The sequence below is a fragment of the Ciona robusta genome, chromosome 14 (assembly GCF_009617815.1).
Source record: "Ciona robusta chromosome 14, ASM961781v2".
NCBI lineage: Eukaryota > Metazoa > Chordata > Ascidiacea > Phlebobranchia > Cionidae > Ciona > Ciona robusta.
Genome location: NC_143248.1, coordinates 2,285,022 through 2,308,741, shown reverse-complemented (window position 1 = coordinate 2,308,741; position 23,720 = coordinate 2,285,022). Strand labels below are relative to the sequence as shown.

Here is a 23,720-nt window from a genome sequence, read left to right as displayed (position 1 = left end):
CTCGTGTATTTTTGATTTTAATAAGACGAGGTTTATAAGGCTTCGTCTTCGACTATGGTCGTCTTCTGTGAGACGTAGATTCCGTCCAAGAACTTTCGGATGTCCTTGTTCTTTACGGTGGTGGATTGCTGGATGAGAGCAGCTAAAACAAAAACAGGTTACAGTATTAAAGTCTGACACCTTTTGACGTTTTTAACCTAAACAGCTACATTTTACATGGGTGAGGCTCTATAGTACAGCGTGCAGCGAAACCTCGAAGTTATAATTTTAATCTCAGAACAATTCATGCTCAGTCATGGTGTTCTCAGAGTGAGCTGAGTTGTGTCATCATTGATTGGAAGCATTTGTGCATAATATTATGCTAACGATTGCCGTTTCATTCCCATTTATATGACACACAAAAAATCACTGGGACTGGCAGTGCCTATTACTGACAGAAAGCTTTATGATTGTCAGTATTAATATGAATGTACCATTAATATAAAGCAACATTGGATGCAGTCAATTACCATTCATACTTCTAGCTTGTTCTATCTATTGTCTTTAGACAATGTATCTCGGGGGCTACAAATTGCAGCCTGCAATGCAATGCGATGATATGGTACCACAATCAGTGTCACTACTTGTGAAAACAGAATTGATAGTGCCAGAAATTATGGTACCGATCCCCGCATTGCAGGCCTAGAGATACTAGGTGATCTAAAGACAACAGGTAGAACAAGCTATAAGTCTGCATGACCAGATTGACATATCGGGTGTTGCTTTTATAATACAATACTCCTATTAGCACTGAAGATCCTATAGCTTTCCGGTGTAAAATTGGATGTACATTCATTAAACATAGGAATATGTTTAGAAGGCAGATGTTTTGTGGTAGTTGACTTGGTTTGCTCACTGATTTATAGAAGTCAGAGGCATAAGAGTGTGGAAACACACCATGCAGTTATAATGTCGCCAATTTTATTAAATGTGGTTACTAGACTTCAAATTGACAGAAAATCAAACTTTTGTTGCTATACAGTACAGACAATTTCCACATACAAACAGTACAGTTGAAGCTTACCTGATAAAGAAACCAATTCAATATCATTTCCATCTAAAATAAGTTCATCCTTTTGCTTGGCAGAGGAGACTACTTTCACACCAGCCCTCATGTCAACTCTTCGCACAAACTTTTCACCGAGGAAATTACGGATTTCAATTTTCTTGCCTTCTTCTGTGATGTTACAGTTGATAGGAAAGTGAGCGTATACAGATCTCATCTTGTACCTGTAACCCTGTGTGTATACACCAGGCATTAGTTATCGGCTAAATGGCTTATGGCTATATCAGATATAGTATCATGTCAAGGTATGATGCTTAGAAACTTAGAGTTTAATCCAGTGGGCCCCCATTGATTTGGATGACTTAGTCTATTAGTATTTTACAGGCTTTACTAGGATTTTTACTATAAGTGTAAAATTTTAAATCATTTTATTGTGCCAACTTAAAGGTATGTGAAATGTAGTTTTGGTCATTTGAAGAACATAGCACATAGCTTGGTTATTATTCTATAAATAACATTAATTTGTGCTACAAAAATAGCAAGCTCAGGTTTGATGAATATTAATATCATGACAGCACTAAAAACACATATCTATTTTTAACAAATTCCTATATAGTAAGGTAAAAATAAGTTTTTTGTCCTAATTCTCAGATAAGAACTAAACTCATTCATGTTTTTTTTTCAGAGTGAGCTGAGTTTTGTCATCATTGAAATAACGAGATAAATTTGATTGTGGGCTACAATAACATACCTTGGTGACACCAGTGGCCATGTTGTTAATGTGACTGCAGATCGTACGAACGCACGCGAGATCCTTACGGTTTCCGAACCATTTGTCAACTTTTACAGAGTTGGTACCAACTTTTGTCAACTCAACCTAAAAAGAGGTTTGAATGTCAGAATGTGAGCGTATGTAAAACTATGCAGATACAAATCACATGACAAACACCTTAATTGATACACTACAGCTACAGACTTGGTTTTCCGATAATGAGATGTTATAATCATAATCTCAGAACAATTCATGCTCAGTCATGGTGTTCTCAGAGTGAGCTGAGTTGTGTCATCATTGATTGGAAGCACTTGTGCATAATATGCTAACAGTTGCCACACTGTTCCTTTTGTATGATACGCACAAAAATTTGCAGGGATTGGCAATACCTTCCAATTACCACAAGAAAGATATTTGATTGTTAGTAAAAGCAAATTTGCGTGTGTAAATTATTAAGGTTAAATAAACCCATTGGTTGGCATATGTAAATATGTTGGTGCTAGTGAAAAGTCTCCCCCCCCACCTTATTTGCTAACCCCCTAACCTAGGTTGGGGGGGGGGGGACTCTTCACTAGCACCAATATGTTTTCCCAAATTCAACATTTTATCACAAAAAATACTACAAAATTAAACAAATATAAGAATATTACGAATGCGTATCGCTACTATGGTGAGCCATTCAAACATTTTAAGACAAAAATTTTGCTACCAATCAGCCGGAATAACATAGTGAAGAAGTATATTGATACAGCGGTACTAATTTCGGCATTGCAATAAGCCATAGGTGTTGTTTAATTGCATGCATATAGACAGTAACAGACTAAATAACAGATAAGAAAATACTTGCCTTTAAATGGTTGAAATTTTTTTTTAGGACACCTCTTGGCCCACGAACTGTAACCACTCGTCCTTTAACACTAACTTTAACTTCGTCGGGCAAAGTCACAACTTGACTTGAGTGTATGATCTTCATTGTGCCGTGTGGGCTCTACATTAAAAGAGTTAACGTAAAAAAACTTGCGCTTTAACTTTTTTAAACTGGTCTCTAGTTAATGCAGATTCTGCGAATTTCTAGCAAATTTCGCATCTAATACTTTTATTATCTAAAGCTTAAAAAGTTGTTGTCCAACAAATTGTACAGATCTAACCGTTATTTTTGCCAAAAAGCCTGATTATGGTAGATAAGTTTATCAAATCAGACATGTAACATACCTGCACAACACTACACACGTAAAAGAGAGAAAATTTGTTATTCTGCGATTTCTATGAATTGTGCGTTCTGGTACCCGCACGCTTTATATGGCGTGTTTTTCAAGGATAGTCGTACTTTTTTATTTATCCTCGTGTGCAGGGGCAAAGACAGATGTTATAACACGGGTGTTTTGTTTATAACACCTTGTTCCCGCTTACGAGTAACCACATATAACTTCGTAGGCGGTAATTTAATACTGGGGATAAGGTGTTACAATCCTTTGAATGCTTTTTATTTACTACCAATCACCAATGGGGCGATAAAATAGATTGAAAAAGTGTCCCATCTTCCCCACTCTACTATATGTACCCTAGTATAGGAAGGAACCTGCTGCGCATGCGTAACAGCGCCCGGTCCAAATTTAACGGTCGAAACAAAAATGTCACGACACCAGTAGGCTACTCATACCCACTGTTTTGGTCTGATGTGTTTGCTATTTGATTCCAGTCTAACTATTGCGGAAATTTGTTGGTAATACCACGACCATGTTATCAGTCAGTCTACGCAAACGGTCAATTTAGTATAGGCTACGAATGACTATATTCTCATGCGGCGAGATATCGACAGTCACGATGCAGGCGTCGAATGCTAAACGACGTTTTTAACAGACTTTACCAGTTGTATACAATTTCACTTAATTATATTTATATATCATTTACCACGGAACAGACAGAACTTTTTAAAAGTATATTAAAAAGTAACACAAAAGACACTATATTTTGCATATATTAGCAGTAGGAAAGAGAAAACAATGAAGAGTAATAAAACGTGTTGGGTCTACATCATGGTTAAATATCTTTACATTCTTCACTTTGTCCAAATTCACTGTGTTACCCGGGCTTTGTCCTATGCTTGCTTGCTCATGTAGAGTGTCTGGGTTTAAATCTTCGAGTGACTCTCTTGTAGAATGCAAAAGGTCTGTTAGTGTCAAGTTTATTTTCAAACGGTTGGTTATAATGAAACCCAAAGCGCAATCTTCTTGCATGCCCGCTTCCCTTGTAGTCACAACCAGTTCTTCTCTTCCACATCACGGTTTCATTTTCAAGGCCAATAGTCGGGAAATACAACAGCCAGCACCTCCATGGGCAAACTGATATTTCTCAGAGTGACCATGATAGTCTGTTGTAAAAAATGGAACGCTTAGTTTACCAATGCAAATGTCTTGTGTCCAATTATAACCATTCACAAGACGGACCACCCGTCGTTGATTGACGTAATTATCGTCGTCAAATCGGCACCACCACTTTTTACCACTAGCTAAATACGTATCGTACACTGTTCCAGTTTTACAGCTCAAATGTGATCTATTGCAATCTTGTCCACAGTGTGTGTTTATAACATGACCTCCAGTTGTTTCGTTTAGCTTGTCGTCATCACCGTCTGTGAAAATGTACGTCTGCTCCCTCGCCAGATTGAACCAAGTCTTAACGATTGGGTCAATTCGGGATTCGTGAAATTTTCTGCTTGTTCTTACGCTGATGAAAATATCGTCTAAAGTTACTTTACCATCGTCCACTGGGTTGACAGAAACTTTTACCACACGGAAAAATCCTCCTTTACCAATAGGTATATATGTAACGTCACTGCTGCTAGGGTATATTAATTTTTGGGAAAGATAGAGCAGCGTGCATATACATAGCACTCCTAGCAAGACTAACTTGAACTTTCGAAACATTGTAGTTTTTATTAACCTGTGAAAATCAACTAAATATAACCAGGAAGTAAAGAGAAAAAAAATCAAACTTGTAAATAATAATCTCTCTTAATTATGCGTGCTTTCTGCAAAATATACCTTTGTAATGTTTGCTTATTGCTGATCAGTACTATGTGTTTCGCCACTTAATAGACCCGCGATTGCTATTGTGCATTCATCATACGTATATTCAGCTTCAGCATATATATTTGTTTGACCTTTAGCTAGAGACCGACCGATATCACTTTTTTCCACCGATACCGATACCGATATTTTTAGCTTTTACCGATACCGATACCGATATTTTACCGATATTTGTCACTATAGCGAAACATATGAAATGATCAGTTTTAATCAAAAGTAATGCCTGTATTCAAGATATTGCAAGTTATAGAGAAAAATTGGTTGGTCTACATGTTTTTAGGAAACATGCATGTTCTTAGGAAGGTGTTGCTTTTGTACGAAACTAGGACGCACATGAACGCTAAACTACAACGCACGTGGACGTTAAACTATGACACACGTGGACGTTAAACTACGACGCACGTAAAGGTCAAACTACGACGCACGTAAAGGTCAAAACTACGACGCACGTAAAGGTCAAACTCCAACGCACGTAAAGGTCAAACTACGACGCACGTAAAGGTCAAACTACGACGCACGTAAAGGTCAAACTACGACGCACGTAAAGGTCAAACTACGACGCACGTAAAGGTCAAACTACGACGCACGTAAAGGTCAAACTCCGACGCACGTAAAGGTCAAACTACCACGCATAAATACGACGCACGTAAAGGTCAAACTATGACGCACGTGGACGTTAAACTAGCACGCACGTGAAGGCTAAAGTACGAGGCACGTGGACGTTAAACTACGAACACACGTAAAGGTCAAGTAGGACGCACGTCGCTTCGCACGAACTATTAATATATCGGTGAAATATCGGCGCTTTTTTACCGATACCGATTATCGGTGGAACGTAAATATCGGCCGATAATATCGGTGAACCGATATATCGGTCGACCTCTACCTTTAGCACCTGCAATATTGTCAGGTATACGGCGTGATTTATATCAAGTGATTATGCGTAATTGTTTCATTGGTTCTTTGAACCAAGCACCCAGTGTAAAAATAGTTTTAAAATTCTAGCTGTTGGAATGCATGAATGATGGGATATTTGCTATTTTTTATGTTTTTTTTGTATGTATGACTGATAATTTATAGACTGTCTATTAGTGAACACTGGGTAGGAGCAATTTCCGTTAAGTGGCTTGCACAAGAAAGGCTCGTTGATGCTACTATTGAGGGCGCTGTTGTAATACTAATCTATAGTAGGGTGGGGGAAGATGGAACATATTTAGCACATAATATCCAAATATCCTGATCGTGTTAACAACGGTTCCTGGGAGTTGTGAGGATACGGTTTTAGAATTCTTTGAATGTTCTTTGTTTACTACCAAATGGGAGGAGAAAATAGAATAAACAGGTGTCCCATCTTTCTCCACCCCACTATATATTTATGAACTCTGAAATAAATGTTCAAATTTAAAATGCCTGCATTAACGAGTAATTAACGATTGGTTTAAACAAATGTGATATTTCAAAATGTGTCTTCACCATTCAAAATGTCTTTAACTACTCATAGCATTCGATGTAGTATATTAAAATATATACATGAGCCTATGAATATTTACCACTAATAGGCTACCGCTCAATTAGCGAGTTATCATCCCTTTAAATGGAAAGGATCTCCTAGTCCAGAGACATAGAAACACGGCTCTGGTATCTCCTTTCATTTTTACGTCTCTGGGATCTTCTTTTTAAGTACTTGTCTAGGAGTTCACATCGATTGGCGCGTTGGTGAAACTGCTTTCGTTCATTGGGGACTCACTAAAATCACTATGCGGTTACACTTCTCCGTCTTTTACACTAACCATGTCATATTATTAGTATTACTATCAATCATTTTATTATAGAAATAGGTTCACTCATTAGTGCTGTGCTAGTGTGCTGGACAATACTTTCGTAACACTTCAGCCTTTTTCTCATCCTTTATAACTGCTTGAATTGTCCCGCCCGTGCATTTGCAGAAGTAGTAAGTTTTTGTAATTGTTGCACTGTGTCTACGTTTGTGTCTGTGTATATAAATTCCCCAGCAGTACAGTCGTGTTAGACTTAGAAATAAAACAGTATGTACTGCAAAGATTTTGTAATATTAAAAAAAGAATACCTCTGTCTACAACGGGAACGAATCTAACTGAACCGTACAGACTAATTCCATGCAGGTAAATTTGTTTTGTCATTGTAACTCTACATTGAATTTGTCTCTGAACAGTAACCTTTTTCAGCCTGAGCAATACTGGGTTTAAAGGTGTAAAAATATCTGTCCGATTATTCAAAGCAATGCGAGTCACTGAATATATACCGAAGAGCTGATATTGACTTCATCTGAAGACTACCTTAAACTGAGGTATGTAAACATAAATCTGCTGGTTAAGCTTAAAGAATACGGTACCAGGGGTTTTACAATATGACCAATAGTGTATTTTAACAGAGCACAATAAAAAAAGTTGTAAAATTGCGATTTCTACTGCGATAAAATATTTTTTAATCACAACAGTTCAATAAAAAGACAAAAAAATGATACAAATTGTAAAATTAACAATCAAAACATTAAAAAATTGTCATGTTATGAATTATGATAGTGAGGTTGCAGTTTTTGATATTTTTCTGTTGTTTGTTATGGATTTAGTTGCTATAGGGGTACGTTTTTGATCTCTACGAAATGCGTATTTCCTCTTCATTGCATCTTCGTGTGATGTGAAGCGTTTTGAGGCACTAGTAGTGTCTAATTTTGTCTTTTTATCAACACTTGCATTTTTATTAGAGATTTTATTTATAGAATCAGAGGTGACAGGCTTTGGGCTGTTTTTCTGTGCAGCTAGTGTAGTCTTGTCTTTTGATAAAGTTTTATCTGTAACTTTTGTAGTCTTGTGTGCGGAAGTTTTATCTGTTACTTTTGTAGTCTTGTCTTTTAATGAAGTTTTATCCATAGCTTTTCGGTCAGTTTGGAGTTTTGATTGAAGTTGGTTTTGTTTGGTTTCTGGTGTTTTTCGTAGGGGTTTGGCTTTTGTTGGAACTGTTTTGATTGCTTTTGGTGCTGAATAGTAGGAGCGGCCATCAAACTTATGTGCATCTACTGCTGGCAAATTTGTAATCGGTTTCTTGGGTGCTTTGATCACATCTGTTTTAGTGGCACTACTGTTTATTCTATTCCTGTCTGCACTTGGCGTAGTAGACGGCCGTTTTGAACGTTCAGTTATTACTGATTGAGCGGGTACTGTCTTCGCACGGTTTGTTTTCAGAACAGACTTTGCTCTATCAGCAAGCACATTTTTATTAAGGATTGGCGCCTTTGGAGTCCTGCTTCGGTCTGAGTTTGTTGAACCATAGCGTTGACGCAATTGTTTTACTCTAGGATTAGCTTCACTGATTTGCTTTTTCATGTTGCTGGTAGTCAAATTCTGCTTTGTATTCTTAGAAGTGAAAAGTGGCATTTTCGGTTTAGCTTTTCGCTTGTCTCCTACAAACACAGAAATTATGTTAAAATGAGGTGTAATGATAGTACTGGTGATCGGAAATTGTAATGCATTGCACATTTTTGAATTTGGCCGCTTTAATAATCTTTAACAGTGGTAACATTTATGGTTTCAAAAAGTTTTTATCCAGTTTTCAAAAGTTCGCTATATTAAAACGTCTTTAACCCCTTTTGCTGATTTATCTGAATTGCTGTTATACAAGCATAGGTAATTATAATTAATCATTTTTAATAAAAGTGATATTAAACACTGCAAATACTTTACACTACATTTAAGCACAAAACTTATCTAATATAACACCCACATGCAGTGTTTTACAAAGCGCATGCCATGATATTGGTTTGATAACAAACATGCATGTTAGAATAATGTGGAAACTTCAGCACTTGCAAATTAGTTCTATTGGACTTATAGAACTGCGTTTTTCCAGTGTTTTAAAATAAGTACAAAACAGTGATAAAATATCAGAACTTTAACGATAAGTTCTGTGTTGCGTTAGTGTATGCAAACTTATTGACAGGCATGATGAAGAACTACCACATAAAAATATGACAAATTAGCGACAGATGTTTGACATGATTTGCTATGGGCTACGAACGCTCGATTCAAACCTTTACTGGGTTTTTGACTACAAGGACTTAAACCATTGCTTCAGCTTTGTCCAGGGCTCTGTGGAAATACAGACAGTGGAGATATGTGGCTTATAATATAGTGTGTTTTCCAGCTTTCAGGCGGAATGCAAGTGTATATGCAAATTGATTTCTAACCTACTGTAGGTGAGTAGGTCATAAGAATCAATGTGCTCTGCGTATAAACGCAATGATAAGTGCTTTTCGGCAGTCATGATTGTTGTGTTATATAAGCGCATTACAGCAGTCGGGGCCAAGCACTGACAGAACAGCACCAGCAAAGCTTGCTTGCATTCCTTCTAAGTGGCTGTTAATGTGTTTACCATCGCTGTATAACAGCAGGCTTATTGAACGCGGCAGAGGGATTTTTTCTTTTTGTCAGATTTATCAATAGATGAACGAGCAGAAACATTTCCTTGCATGCCGTGTCCACGTCTAGAACTCGGCCCTGGGGCCTCTATATCTTCGGATGCTTTAAGACACACAACATACACATTTACCCATTTGTAACAACGTTACAGTAATACACAGGCATTTCACCAACACAAACCGCCAACACATCAAACTTTGCCAGGCAAGCGGTAAAAGCTATAAATTACACTCCACTATAATCAGATAGAATTATAGACAGCCCATCGTTGGTGCGCATACAGCCGTGTTTTACGTGACAACAAAAGCTACCAGAGTCACGTGATTAAACTGACCAATCGCTGACCCCTTGAAGGTGCGGTTGCCTGGTTACCAAAAGTCCTGTGCATCTTCAAACTCGTCAGAAGAGGAAAATTCGTCGGAGAAATCAGCACAAATATAAGGGCCTGTAGCTGTGACTGTTAGGCCCTCTATGTCTCATATTATAATGGAAAAATTATATGAAACCCTCTATCAAACTATAATTGTTTTAAAACTTAAACCCTTTACAAGCATACACACCTACCACACTGCTATTATATAACCTAAGATTTACAAAGGAACTTAAGCAGTGTTGGAAAATTTGAAAGAGTTTATCAAACCCTTTGCAAAACTGAAACCCCACAAAAAAAAACTATGCCACAATCAAAACTTAAATCGGTAATGCAACTCAACTTACCTTCTCTGGATGTTGAAATAGTCGATTTTTTTCTGTCACCTTTTTTATCACCGTCCACACTTGAGCCTTGCATTGGTTTCATGGAGTCCACTATCTGTTCCAATTTATCTTTAGCTTCTTGCAGAATTCCAGGTCCTGCTGTCGTAGCAGGGTCAACATCAGAACCTTTCTTTTGGAGATTCCCGTTGACTTCTGGAAGATTTTCAGATACATTTTCTCCATTAATAAGCAAATTTTGTTCATCTGGAGAAATCATGATTGGACTTATCACTTTGGTTATAGGCTTTGCCGGTATGGGATGCAAAGGCTCTTGAACTTTCATGTCTGATTCTACTGGTGTTTCAGTAACTGCATTGTCCACATCCTTTGGCAAATCTAAAGCTACTGGTATATCTGCGACTGTATTGTCTTCTTTGTTTGGTGAAAGTAAAGTGACCGGCATTTCTATGACTTCAGTGTCCACATTGTTTGGTAAACTTACAGCTGCCGGTATATCTGCGACTGATTTATCCACATTGCTTGGAGTATCTAAAGCAACTGGTATTTCATTACCTGCAATGTCCAAGTTGCTCGACAAATCTAAAACTACCGGTAATTCTGTGACTGGTTTCACAACGTCACTTGGTAAGTCTAACACTGTCGGTATTTCTGTAACTGTAATGTCCACATCGCTTGGCGAAATAACCACAGTCTTATTTGCATCAGTATCTTTAGCATTAGCATCAGTAGATTTACTGGAATTGACAATGTCGTGCAATTCCGGAGACGTTTTATCTGTCTCTTTACTGGTTACATCATTCTCACCGTTCGAAACTCTGACCAAAGTTGCAAATTTTTCATCTTTCTGCTTTATAGAGATAGTTGTGGCTTCTTGTGCAGAATCGGTAGCATTATTAGTCTCAGCAGCATTGTCAGTTTGGTTTTCGTTTGCAACAGAGTTTAATCTGTTCATGCAAAACATGTGTTAGTCATGCAGGGTGTGCTTAGTACGTGTTGTAGAATCAAGTATATGTGTTTATATTAGTATAAATCTCAATAGAAAAAATGCTCAATTTGGCAAAGATATAGAAGATGGTGTGCGTAACGTTAGAATAACAATTTTAGTTTATAACAACAATTATTGATTTGTAAACACCCACAACTTAGATCTCCATCTGTGTACCTTGATTTGGTTGGTGATTCACTTGACTTCTTCAGCTTAAATCCTTTTCGAATGTCAGTTAACAGATTGTCAATTATATTTTCCTTTAAAAGTATTGAACATAAAACATGCTTTAATATATAAAGAATATTTAAATGTAACATTGTCAGCACTTTGTCAAATCTTAACTTGGAAATGCAAATCAACTTATGTCGCCACTTTGTGGTATATCAATTTCCAAGCTGTTTGTTTTTGTCAACCATTTTTGAATGAGAATATTTTCGCCCATTCTCCCCATTGATTTATATTATTTTAGCCCATTCTGATTTCTATTACTGCTGTATAATAGAATGTAGCCTATATGCTGTGACTATATCATCACTGATTATTATGCGTGTACCCACACTGTTTCCCAGGTCTTCAAGAATATTATCTCATCCTATACTTAGTAGTTAGTGCTTACTCCAGCTGGTGGTGGAGCAAACTTGGAAACCTTCCCACTTTTCTTCCTCTCTTCTTCCATCTGAGCTCTCTTCTTCTTCTTTTCCTCCATCACAGCTCGCTCCTTGTTCTCTTTGATTGCCGACTTTATCTGTTTTACAAAAAGTCTGTTAAATAGTGTCATGGCAAAAGCTGACAAAAAAAGCTATGTTCAGCAGTGGTATACCTTGTGCAACAAATGTTTAGCAGTCCTTACCTGTTCGCAAAGCTTTGCAAATGTGGAAAGGCACTCCTCCAGTTTGAATTTGGCTTCGTCCTCAACAAGGTACTTGGCCAAACTTACTCTCAGATTTTCTATCTCTTCGAGGTCCTTAGCAAAAGTACTTACCTTGTCCGTGGCAACTTTAAGGAAAGGTGCGAACTGCTCTTTAACCTCTTTGGAGGATTTTTCGACCTGTTTAAATAGCACATATTTGAGTATATGTGTTGTATTACACATTATGGCTATATATTAAATATTCTGCATAATTTTACACATCTAACCATTTGGACCACTTATTAATAAGTGTTGGGTTAGAGCGTTAAGAATATGTGTCTTCCCAGGGACACACACACACTCACAATGGTGATCATCAAGCATCGAACCTCTTTCAGGAGCATTGTAACATAATAAAAGATTATACAGCTTACGGAAAAGTAAACATCTGGGCAAGGTCGCATAAAAATTCACACAAATAAATTTCCCAAAAGACGCACTTGTTTTGTGAGCTTGGCAATCCCTCCAGTTAGGCGGTTGATGGTTGATTTCAGGTGGTCCACAGAAACGGTTTTGCACTCCATTACTACCGAGAGTTCTGACGGAATATCAAGAAGATGGGGGTGGTTTTCCGCCGCCTCCATCACCACACAATGCATCAGAGTCATCCGTGGTTTGTTCGATTTGGTTTCAGATAACTAAGGATAAAGCTTAATGAATTATTGTGCGCTATTTATTACGACGCTGGGCACCGGCAGTCGTTTCAATACTGGTGTTACAAGTCGTTTCCGCCTACGAATTACCACGTATATATTTGTTGGCGTTTGTTTTGTACATGCATGGTAATTTAGAAAACGCGTTAATGATCACTGGGTTGGAGCAATGACCTCCAAGTGTGACACACACGCCCGGTAGCAGTACCGAAACCTTACACCGAACCAAGGTGCCTACGATTATACTTTACCTTGAGAAGGGATGTTATTTTGAACGCATGCGCATCACCAGCGTAACCACCGAAGTTTAAGTAGTTGCCTGTCTTTAATATAAGAACAAGAAAATCTTCTAACTTCTTGCATTGCCGAATAGCTGCAGAAATTTATGTTAATAACGAGAATAAAGGACTGTGTTTTTTAGATATTCTTGCATTAGATTTAATGCTCATGTCGCTAAATCTGACCTAAAAGAATATGGAAAGTCGTAACAAACCAAATCTCATTGTCAAATAGTTTGTAATTGTAGGCTTGAGATTTGATCACGGCATAGTCCGTTCTTTCTTACCGTTTACTGCTTGCTTTATGTTGTCAATCACGGGCACTATTGATGTCATTTCTTCATCAAAACTCTCACGGGCTATGGCGGCTTCAATCCGAAGCACGTAATCTTTAAGACCGATGAGAAGCCGGAAGTATTTCTCTGCGTTTCCAAGAGTAGCTGGGTCACCTTTGAACGAACGTACTGACTCGATTTCCGCGTCTTCGGGCAAGAACTTCAGCATGTTCTTTAGTTTTTCTTCAGCTGTAATACGTCAGTGTTTAACGGTCGTATAGTAGGGTTGGGGGAAGATGGAACACCTTTTAATTCCATTTTTTTTTCACGACTTTCATATTAAAGGTAATTTGTACCTTTGCATTTTTTAATTCTTGTATTTTCAGCGCAACTTTACTAAACTCACTTAATATTTCGCGGTTGCCTTGTTTTAGCGCTTTTATAATTTCTTCGTTAGGAAGTCTGAACTGCCGGAGAAAGATATTGACATTCAAGCTCTTCCGGGAGTCGATCAGAGTCACCTTTGGAACAAAATACAGGTTGTTTGTTGTTACCATTTTTGTCGCTCTAATTGGCAGTAAAGTATGGGTGGGAGGCAAGAATTTACATGTAGAATTGTTGCAGCATGTATTGGCATATTGTTTCCAACATTTTTTTGATACCTGCATGTTGCTTTATTCAGAATCCTCATTGATATTGATATAGATTTAAGAAAAAAACATGACCATCGATGATAGCATTGGTCACGAGACACCAAAACACCGAACAGATTTACAGTATATGTGCGAATGCTACCCTCCTCATGCTCACTGCTCAGTCTTACATAGGCCTACACTCATATACACACAACAGAAACCATTAAGGTTAACCGTTTGCAAAATACTCAAAGAGAATTTCCCGACAGCAGTAGTTTTAGGCCGTGCCTGTGAGTAATTATTTTACCTCGGCTGGAGCCGCCTTCTTTTTCTGTTTTGTCACTTCTTTCTTCACGATTTGCTTCTGAGAGAACAACTCCTCAATCGTTTTGTAATTCGGTTCCAACTCACAACCTCCACGTTCCAAATTCTCCCAGACACTATCCGTGCTATAAATTTTAAAAAATCGTTACAATCTGACTCATAAAAACGACCAACAAGGTTAAGCATCAGCAGTAACCACACCGTCATACCTTTTACGCAGGGTGTTTTGTGGGATCTTCTGCCAGTTAAACTTTCGTAATTTCGCTGTCGGTTTCGGGACAGTTGCCGAACGCCTCACCGACGGTCGACTGTTCAGTTGGGCCGCGTTTACAGGAACGATTCCTCCGTATACTGGAGGGAGACCTGGCGGTGGTGGTGGAACACCCCCAGGGGGTGGTGGGGGCGGGGGAATACCCCCAGGAGGTGGTGGGGGCGGAGGAATGCCTCCCATTGGTGGGGGCGGTGGTGGGGGAATACCCCCAAGTGGTGGTGGGGGCGGAGGAATGCCTCCCATAGGTGGGGGCGGTGGTGGCGGGGGTATATTCCCCAAAGGCGGGGGCGGCGGTGGTGGTGGTGGTGGTGGTGGGGTGCAAACTACAGTTGCCCCACCATCTGTTTCTTCGATTGCCTCTTCGTTCAACTTTTGTATTGCCCCCTGTTCGGTTTGAGTATATATTGAAGTCGTAAATACGGAAGTTCTCCTTGAAAGCCTGCCCCGCAAAAGTTTCTGTGCTTCGGCTACTGTCTCTAAGACTGCTGCCTTCTGTGCAATAGTAACGAGCGCCTCCCATGCCATGTCTGACACTCTGTCATCTGGGTTAAGCTGCACCAGACACTGTAATATCGTCAGTAGGTTGTTGGCTTGTGGAGAATTGCATACCTGATTAAAAATAATTAGTTAAAATGTATACAAGCACTATTAAAAGCACTTGTATTTAGACATGATACTATTAATAACGCGGTATAACTGCATTAATACTTTAATCTGGTTTGATTAATTCAGCGAAATGGTCAAACGCTGTTTTAAAACAAACAAAAAAATCTTTTTTTTTAATCTGAACGCAGGTTTTTTACAAGCAAAGAACTAACTTTGTTAAAGACGGCTGCAAATACGTCTTGATGATTGTTGATATCAATTCCTTCAACGCCTGTTATCGCCTGAATCTCCTCTTCGTCTTCAAGTTTTTTCTCGTCGAAAACTTCCAACTGGATTAGCAAGTCATCTGCTTCCAAGTGGCTGTGACGTAACAATAAAAACTGTTACGTCATAAAGAAAAGAATGTTGAGCGCGAAGTTTTAAATTTTTTAAACTTGTTCGATTTTTGCCGATACTTTCTGCATGTTAAACAACAAACAAATGTTCCGGCATACAAAAATCGAACTTTTGAGTTAGATTAGTTGCGTTCACTCTACAAGACAACAAACACACACAGCTAGTTTGTTAGTAAATAATTACTCTGTGTTAGTTCAATTACGAACAGCTTACATGTAAATTATATAGCGCCATGTAATAAACACAAAAACGCAAAGGAATAATTAGACATTTAACATTATCAATAAACAAAAAATAAAAACTTAATTTTAAAACAGACAATTTTTTGGATTTTTTTTTCACAAAATATTTCTGAACCCGGGGCTGCAATTTCGCCAAAATCATGAATGAAGCTCGCTGTCTTTTATATCTTATTGAATAAAAGAGCACACCAGCACCAAAATCGGAGCAAAAATTACACATCTGACGTTAACACCACAAAGCTCGATTGCGCAGCCAAAAGCATAGAACTCAAAAAACAAGTTATATACGCGCATGTTCGCAGTTGATACCCGTTCCCAAAATCGTCTGAGTTGTTCGGGTTCTCGAAGATAGCACGAGACTTTGCTCTAGGTAAACCAAAGGGTTAGGTCTTGACTTGAAGCTGGGTAAGGTGGCTATACGCTCTGGTGCGTTTTGGTTAACAGAGGGTATAGCATTACATGTTGTGTTCTGCTTAAAAAATGAACTGGCCTTGGGATATAGGAGGGCGTTTTTAAAGCTTCCGTTACATTAAAACTTGGAGAAATTATTAGGATTTTTACGGACAGTAAACTGATGAAATTAATCAAAAAACGTTTACCCTGTAGCATAGTGTTGCAAGTGTTTAGCACATACATGTAAAAACTGTTTTTGCAAAAGGGATTTCCAAGTATTAAACACGTGCTTGGATGTTGGAAACCTGATATTTCTATATCCGAAAGTCACAATCGCATTGTTAAAAGCCAATGAATAAAACAAGAGCAGGGAGTGTCAAGTCTATACCGCTAAACACACACACCTACGCAAAAATGCGCAAAATACGTCTATGACCGCTGATGAACCATTACCGCAAAACGAAAATGCGCCTACAGGCTCAGTGTGATCTACGCTTATATGTTGTGCTGGTGCAAAACTGTTGTCAAAATTATTTAAGGTATTGCTATTCAAATGAACATTTAAAAGTACTGATATAGTAGGGTGGGGGAAGATTGGACACCTTTTTGTTCTATTTATTCGTCCCATTTTGTAGTAAACAAAGAACAGTCAAAGAATTATAAATCCGTATCCTCACGACTTTTATATAGACCGTTAATTAATGTTTAAAATACGATCAGAATATTCGGGTATTATGTGCTGAAGGTGTCCCATCTTCCCCCACTCTACTATATTGCTATTAAAATGAGCAGTTAGAAAAACTGATGTTAAAAAATAACCTCTACGCACGATCTTCACACAGATTGACAAAACACGCCTCTAATATACATTACCAGCACTTACAAATTAGTTCGTACAGACTCAAGCCTGTTGGTTAGGGGTGGAAAACGTGTGTTAATGTAAGAAATACTTAACACGGTTATTATACAGAGATTGATCGGTATTAAAGTATTGATTCGGCAACATTCTATATGGACTTACTTTTTCTCTTTTCATAATAAGTAGTGTAAAAAATTTTTTATTTTATAATAAGTGTAGTGTCATTTTAGTTAAGTAGTGCAGTGTGTTAGGACAATACATGCACATGTATATAAACATAACCCGGAAACCTTTATCGTTTGGACAGTATAGTACAGATTGTTATGATATAAGAGGGTGGGGGAAGACGGGACACCTTTAGCACATTTTATCTTGATCGTATTTTAAACATTTAACAAGCGTCTATGGTAGTCGTGAAGATACGGTTTTAAACCTCTTTGAATGTTCTTTGTTTACTATCAAATGGAACGCGGAAATGGATTAAAAAGGTGTCCCACCTCCCCCTCACTCTACTATACAATAGAAAACTGAAACTTATACATATAAGCAATAAATGTCTACTCTGTATTAATAAATGAAAATACAATTTTCTTATGACACATAGTTTGTGGTTGACTTACCGAAGTTCCGAGAGTACGTCTAACAACTGAAGACCTAGAAAATTAAACAGCGTAAACACATTTTAAATTCCTAACTGTACTTTATGTAACATTGAAATATGTAATCATATATGGTGTATTTTTTCAACAAAACTTACACAAACACATACAAAACAGTAGTCCAAAACTTACCAATAAATACGTTTTAAAACAGCGTGAATACATTTTAAATAACTAACAGTGTACTTTAAGTAACGGTGCAAAAGTGTGTACCCTTATATCGTGTATATTTCACTAAAACTTACACAAAAACATACAAAACAGTAGGCCCAAACTTACCAATAAATTCATTTCGTAATTTTACTCGTTGATGTATGGCGTCCGTTGAAAGGATCGCTGCGTTTATAAAGGATAGAATCCCGGTTTGGTACGGCAAGTTCTCCGCATTCCGCAATTCGTTAATAACAACGCTAAATCGATAGCGCTGGGACTTAGCTTGCTGGAGAAATTGACATGAACTTATTAGTCATGTAATTACTACACTGTCAAAATGGTTAAGGATTACAAAAGAAGCTAATTTATTTTGTTCGAATTATACGCGTTGCCTAAAGGTAAAAAGTTTTAGGCGTACGGGTAAAAAAAAGTTTTAGGCGTACTTTTTCATTCTATTTTCTCGTCCCATTTGGCAGTACACAAAGAAAATTTAAATAATTGGAAAACCGTATCCTCACAATTCCTATAGGGGGCTGTTAAATGTTTAAAACAAGATCAGGATATTTGGATATTAGCGTTGTTAGTAGCTAAAATTAAATTAATATATAATAGGGTGAGGGAAGACGGGATAACTTTAGCGCATATTATCCAAATATACTGACCGTGTTTTAAACAATACACAACGGTCTATGTAAGTCATGAGGATACGGTTTTATAATTTTTGAATGTTCTTTGTTTACTACTAAACTGATCGAGAATATAAAATAAAAGAGTGTCTCATTTTTCCCTACCCTACCGTATGTTTCTTGATTTAAAAAGAATTGATTACTGTATCCTGTTTTGGAATAGGTATGCGCCCAGTAAATAAGCACGTAAGAGGTTGTGGTTGTCTATACTGTCAATACCTTGTAATGCTCCATTGCATCTATAGACCTTGACTTTCCTTCGCTTGAGTAAATGCACATAGCTGCCAGGAGTTCGAAAACTTGCTTCTTTACCATTACGTTTGCACTGTCCAATGCTGTATAGAAAATCTCAATTACGAAACAGCCAAGGATATACAATGAGTATATAGTATATATTTGCACTGTCTATTGATGTAAAAAGTTTTATTTAGATCCCGAAACGGTCAAATATATAACGAAAATCCTCTAATTTATTGCTTTTACGACATACGTTAATTGGTTTGGCGTACAAATACGTATAATGTTCCCAAAGTTATATTACGGGTGTCCTATTTCATTGGTCCATACCTCTTACCCACTTATACGAACTATTATATATACGCAAGTATAATGTGCGCGAATTTTGCTATAGAGTATACAGTATATGGGTAAAATGTGTTGTAACAGTTTGGACAGCCATAACGTGACCACTGGGTTTGATCAATTATCGTAAAACATCTTGTCAAAAAAATATAAAACTGAAATAAATCGTATCATTTAACTTATTATTTTAAAACAAAATTTAGTTTAAGTTACTTGTAGATAAAACTCGTGTGTAATCCTCTCTGGAGATGACGAAATCCAGACCGGTGCGTGAATTCATAACAGCTTTCACACATCTAAAATGTATAAGCTGTTGTATATCATATATTTATCATATGTTGTATATTTCATCACGTGTTATATAGTGGGGTGGGGGAAGATGGGGCACCTTTTTAATCTATTTTTTGTCCCATTTGTCAGTAAACAAAGAACAGACGAGAAAATAGATTTACTAGTTGTTTCATCTTCCCCCACCCTTTATGTAATATATCCCAATTGGGAATAAATGTAGAAATATGTCTTTTGTATAAAAGGCTCGACAATACACGTTTATTGAGTCATATATCGAAAAGCTATAATAAACTAGGATAGAACGAACCCCTGTATTTGACTTCTAGGATTGTGTACATATTTAACACTACGTAGTTAATAAATACGGCATTCTATTGCAATATTTATACCAAGTTACCGGAATTTATAGTTACCATTCGAATTTCTTTTGTAAAACAGGCATATTTACAATATTGAGATATATTATCGTAATTTAATAAGGTGGACCATGTTTTCATTTTTTTGTCGTCCTATAATTGATAGTAAACAAAAATTATTTACAGAACTATTTTACCGTATGCTTACAACTCCAAAAGGCATTATTAATTGTCAAATACACAAGCGGGAAACATGGGGTATATCCTGTGCTGAAACGGTATCCATTTTACCCCACAATACTGAATGTATGGTTGCATTGGGAGAAATGGGATACTTTTTTATTGTATTTTCTCGTCCTATTTGGTAGCAAACAAAGAGCACTGAAAAAAAAATATGAAACCGTATCCCCACGACTCCCATAGACCCTTGTTAATTTAAAACACGATCATGATATTTGGATATTATGTGCTAAAGGTGTCCCGTCTTCCTTTACCCTGCTATACGTTTTAATACCGGCCATAAAGTTACACTTATTCTTACCCCACACATTGTAGCAGCTCCATTGATGTAATAAGGGTGCTCTTGGAGGCTCTTGTCGTATCATCCGAAAGGCGTTCCAATGTCGTAAAAAGAACAGCGAGACCGTCTTGCTCCAGAAATCCCTAATAATTTAGTTAATCGTTATAGACAGTATTGTTTACAATATCGCTGATCAGCCGTTAATTAAATGCTGTTTTTGACAGCGATATCATGTATTGTACTTTGCGTTGTACGGAAATGAAGCATTAATCATGCTTAACCATGCGATTTCAGGGCCATTCCGCTGGTGTTTTATCCGGTAATGTGCATTTTTAATTTCTCTTCACAACTTTTTGTTGATTGGTTTCATGTACTTTGGCTTAAAAAAACGTTTTTTGGGAGATTCAAATTTAAAAAGTTAGGTTTGTATGTGTATATGTTGTAACTAACATCAGCGGCCTGTAGCATTCCTAAACTGCAACTCACACTTTAGTATTATACTACCTTCATCCATTCTTCAGAGCAGTGCTGAATTTTCTTTTTGAGGCCAGAAAAGTTCTGAACGGAAGGAAAATGTAGGAGCCGTATGCAAAGCTCTGGTTCGGCATTTTCTAAATTGGAAAGCGTTTCTTCCATTGAGTCCTTCTCTTTCTTTTGAGCCTTCTGAGCTATTAGACTCCATTTTCTCTGAGTTTTTAGCTGCCAAAGTGGATTTTTTGGTTGGAAATGAGTCATTAAATTCTTTACGACGAACTACCAACGTCAAATATGAAATTTGACTGTTAATACAACAGCTTTGTATGTGTACAGTAAACACAAAACAAATATTACCCGGAATTTTAAAATCGAGGTTTTCGAAGTAATATTGGATTTTAAATAAAAACGTGTAGTAAGTTGGGGTAAATGTTATTGTTTTCATTCTGAATTATTCTCCCATTCGATAGTAAACAAAGAATTTTTACAGAAATACCTAACCGCATCATCATGATTATGAAATAGCGTTGTCAATTGTTAAAAAATGATTAGTAAAATAGGACATAGGTTTACTAACGGTACCCATCTTGCCCCACAGTACTGTATGTCATATTTTTCAATAAGTTTTTACAGTGTAGTAAGACATGATAGACATAACTGCACAATGTAGCAAATTCAAAATCAACATGAGTGAAACATACAACTTCGTTATATTTGCCACACATTCAAGATAGGGGAAAACTTACCATGGCTCGAGAAATTCCGGAAACTCTATTCGCTCCTATTGTGGTGTTCCTGTATTTTACTTATAAAACTTAGCACTAATACCTGTTGCTCTGTAAACAAAGCATTAACTATTGTACTGTGTACGCTACAGCTATATACGGCTGGGTGATTCAAATTATGACAAGGTTCAATCGGTATTGACACTGTATCACGATTGTGCTCTCATCAATGAATAATACATCGCACAGCACCCGCTATTCGTTGAACTGCTAAGATACCGGACTTCACGCTTGTACATTTTCGATAGACAGTTCGTAACTGTGAGAACGACGCGTCTGCGCCACGCTTGGGTAAGATACATTACCAGCGCATCGGCGCGACGGGCCCATAAGCAACGGTAAATATCAGAGCCCCAAATCATCCTAAAGTACACAATCAATATCCGTACCACCTAGTTAAATGAGGCCGTCTTTTTAGCGGCGCTATACGACTGACAACGACAAACGAACTGTGCGATCTAATGTTTATGAGAGTTTTATGCGATCGTAACAAGAAATCCTATAACGCAGTAAGTAAATTTGAATAACCTATACACCTGCCCGACACCACGCTTGCACTCGTGTAACTTGAAGTAAAAACCTAATTCCTTGAGAAAATTTAACCGTTTGTTATCGCTTAAGGCGAGGATGACGGCTAGCCTATAACGAAGGCAGCCACGCGCTAATTTTACCTTTCGTTTAGCTGTATCTGTCTGTAAATTGAGACTGTATAGGTATAGTATAAGTGGGGGAAGATGGGACACCATTAACACATAATTTCTAAATAGCCCCATCGTGTTTTAAAGAATTAACAACGGTCTGCGGAAGTCGTAAGGATATGGTTTCATAATTCTTTGAATGTTCTTTGTTTACTACCAAATGGAAAAAGAAAACAAAATGAAAAGGTGTCCCATCTTCCCCCACCCTACTATATAATGATAAACATACAGTGTACCGAGCAAAAAACACGTTAAGAACTGCTGGTTAGCTAGTACTTAAAAGAATCCTAAGTCTTTTATATAGTAGGGTGGTTGGAAGGACACTTTTAACACATAATATCCACATATCCAGATCCTGTTTTAAACAATTAACAACAGTCTTTGGGGGTCGTGAGAATATGGTTTTACAAATGAGGAAATGATGTTTGTTTACTACCAAATAGGACAAAAAATCGAATAAAAAGGTGTTTTCCCCACCCTACTAAGGTTTAATAAAAAGTAGTTCAAAAGTTGACTTATTAAACCATAATGTCAATAGTTCATCCCGTACACTTGTAACCTATGCTACCTACAATCGGTTATGGAATGTACGCTGCTTGTAACTATTTGCCTTTATGAGTTGTTTGCCGCTACGTAGCGTTACAGTGTTTGGTTTATGGACAAATTTAAACGCTCTGTGCACTCATCCTGGATCATCAATCATATGGCGGTGGCGTTTACCTTAATAACGAAAATTGGGAATCAATTGCAACTGTCAGGTAATAAAATTTGAACGATGAACGAAATTTACAACTTTGCAATAAGATAAAAAAGAGTTTTACCAGAGAGTTTGAACGGGTAAAATTGAATAATAAGTTATTCATACGCTGTTCAAGCTATAAAACCAGTAGACCATGTAATATTCCGATAGTAACAGTTATATAGTTGAGTGGGGGAAGGTGGGACACCTTTTCATTCTATCATTCTATTTTCTGGTAACATTTAGTACTAAACAAAGACATTCAAAGATCTATAAAACCGTATCCTCACAACACCCATAGGCCGTTGTTAATTGTTTAAAACGCGATCTAGATATTTGGATATTATGTGATAAAGGTGTCCTGCCTCCCCAGCCCCCACCCTACTATACTGTTTAAAGAAGTAAATCTACACGAAACTGTTATAAAACAACCAGAATTTTAAATACTAAGTTAGACGTGCTTTAATTGTACGTCACGCGAGGTGAATAAGAATTTAATTACGTCATACGTTACGTCACCTTTGTCATAAATATACGAGTCATTACGTATAACTAAGTAAAAATTATTATTAGCACGCCCTGAAACGAGATACTTTAATAATAATATAAATATTCTAATATACGCCACGCAGGCTAGTACAAGGTAATCAACTGTCTGATTTCATCCAAAATGCATTTAAAATTTGTGTAGGCTATAGTGGGGTGGGGGGAAATTGGACACCTTTGCACCCTATTTTATTGTCCCGTTTGGTAGTAAACAAAAAAAACATTCAAAGAACTATAAAACCGTATCCTTACAACTCTGTTGTTAATTGATTTAAACAAAACACCATCAGAAAAATTGAATATTATATGCTAAAGTGTCCGATC

General features: G+C 37.3%; 2 protein-coding genes, 1 long non-coding RNA gene and 1 pseudogene across 17 annotated transcripts; 1 reads left to right on the top strand and 3 right to left on the bottom strand.

Moving 5' to 3' along the window:
* Nucleotide 1: 1 nt before the first annotated feature.
* Nucleotides 2-3,161, bottom strand: LOC149724885 (large ribosomal subunit protein uL6-like). Its single transcript, XM_089892282.1, has 5 exons — nt 3,030-3,161; nt 2,665-2,805; nt 1,797-1,922; nt 1,064-1,277; nt 2-142 (listed from the first exon to the last, which is right to left on the bottom strand). Exons 2-5 carry the CDS (start codon nt 2,788-2,790, stop codon nt 33-35), a joined length of 576 nt encoding a protein of 191 aa, XP_089748408.1. The 5' UTR covers nt 2,791-2,805; nt 3,030-3,161; the 3' UTR covers nt 2-32.
* Nucleotides 3,162-3,650: 489 nt separating this feature from the next.
* Nucleotides 3,651-4,778, bottom strand: LOC149724884 (beta-1,3-N-acetylglucosaminyltransferase lunatic fringe pseudogene; annotated as a pseudogene).
* Nucleotides 4,779-6,339: 1,561 nt separating this feature from the next.
* Nucleotides 6,340-16,920, top strand: LOC149724883 (uncharacterized). The gene is made up of 3 exons (XR_016386484.1): nt 6,340-7,047; nt 7,111-7,232; nt 15,206-16,920. It is a non-coding gene; the product is annotated as an uncharacterized LOC149724883 (long non-coding RNA).
* On the bottom strand, nt 7,284-22,090 carry LOC149724882 (inverted formin-2-like). Of its 15 annotated transcripts, XM_089892269.1 has the most exons (22): nt 21,375-22,086; nt 20,659-20,853; nt 20,176-20,297; nt 19,201-19,283; nt 18,625-18,740; nt 17,846-18,005; nt 17,528-17,561; nt 15,944-16,021; nt 15,230-15,377; nt 14,350-15,020; nt 14,124-14,265; nt 13,588-13,702; nt 13,194-13,430; nt 12,880-13,001; nt 12,416-12,613; nt 11,916-12,113; nt 11,682-11,810; nt 11,240-11,322; nt 10,882-11,021; nt 10,078-10,269; nt 9,695-9,835; nt 8,142-8,345 (listed from the first exon to the last, which is right to left on the bottom strand). In XM_089892269.1, exons 1-21 carry the CDS (start codon nt 21,375-21,377, stop codon nt 9,729-9,731), a joined length of 3,273 nt encoding a protein of 1,090 aa, XP_089748395.1. In that variant the 5' UTR covers nt 21,378-22,086; the 3' UTR covers nt 8,142-8,345; nt 9,695-9,728. The 15 variants fall into 15 exon arrangements, 14 of the variants coding, with proteins under 14 accessions (XP_089748383.1, XP_089748381.1, XP_089748382.1 ...); XM_089892257.1 differs by lacking the exon at nt 9,695-9,835 and having other exon boundaries at nt 7,284-8,345; nt 21,375-22,084; XR_016386483.1 differs by lacking the exon at nt 9,695-9,835 and adding an exon at nt 8,973-9,462 and having other exon boundaries at nt 10,078-11,021; nt 21,375-22,089.
* Nucleotides 22,091-23,720: the final 1,630 nt, after the last annotated feature.

What these genes read in the sequence shown, in the direction of transcription:
- LOC149724885 (XM_089892282.1), bottom strand. Translation starts at nt 2,790, where the DNA reads ATGAAGATCATACACTCAAGTCAAGTTGTGACTTTGCCCGACGAAGTT. An exon ending in AAAATTTCAACCATTTAAAG is followed by an intron (nt 1,923 to 2,664) that starts GCAAGTATTTTC and finishes ACCTCTTTTTAG; the next exon opens with GTTGAGTTGACAAAAGTTGG. An exon ending in TGAATTGGTTTCTTTATCAG is followed by an intron (nt 143 to 1,063) that starts GTAAGCTTCAAC and finishes TTTTTGTTTTAG; the next exon opens with CTGCTCTCATCCAGCAATCC.
- LOC149724882 (XM_089892255.1), bottom strand. An exon ending in GCTCTGAAGAATGGATGAAG is followed by an intron (nt 20,298 to 20,658) that starts GTAGTATAATAC and finishes CTAAATTATTAG; the next exon opens with GGATTTCTGGAGCAAGACGG. An exon ending in AGAAGGCGGCTCCAGCCGAG is followed by an intron (nt 13,703 to 14,123) that starts GTAAAATAATTA and finishes TTTGTTCCAAAG; the next exon opens with GTGACTCTGATCGACTCCCG.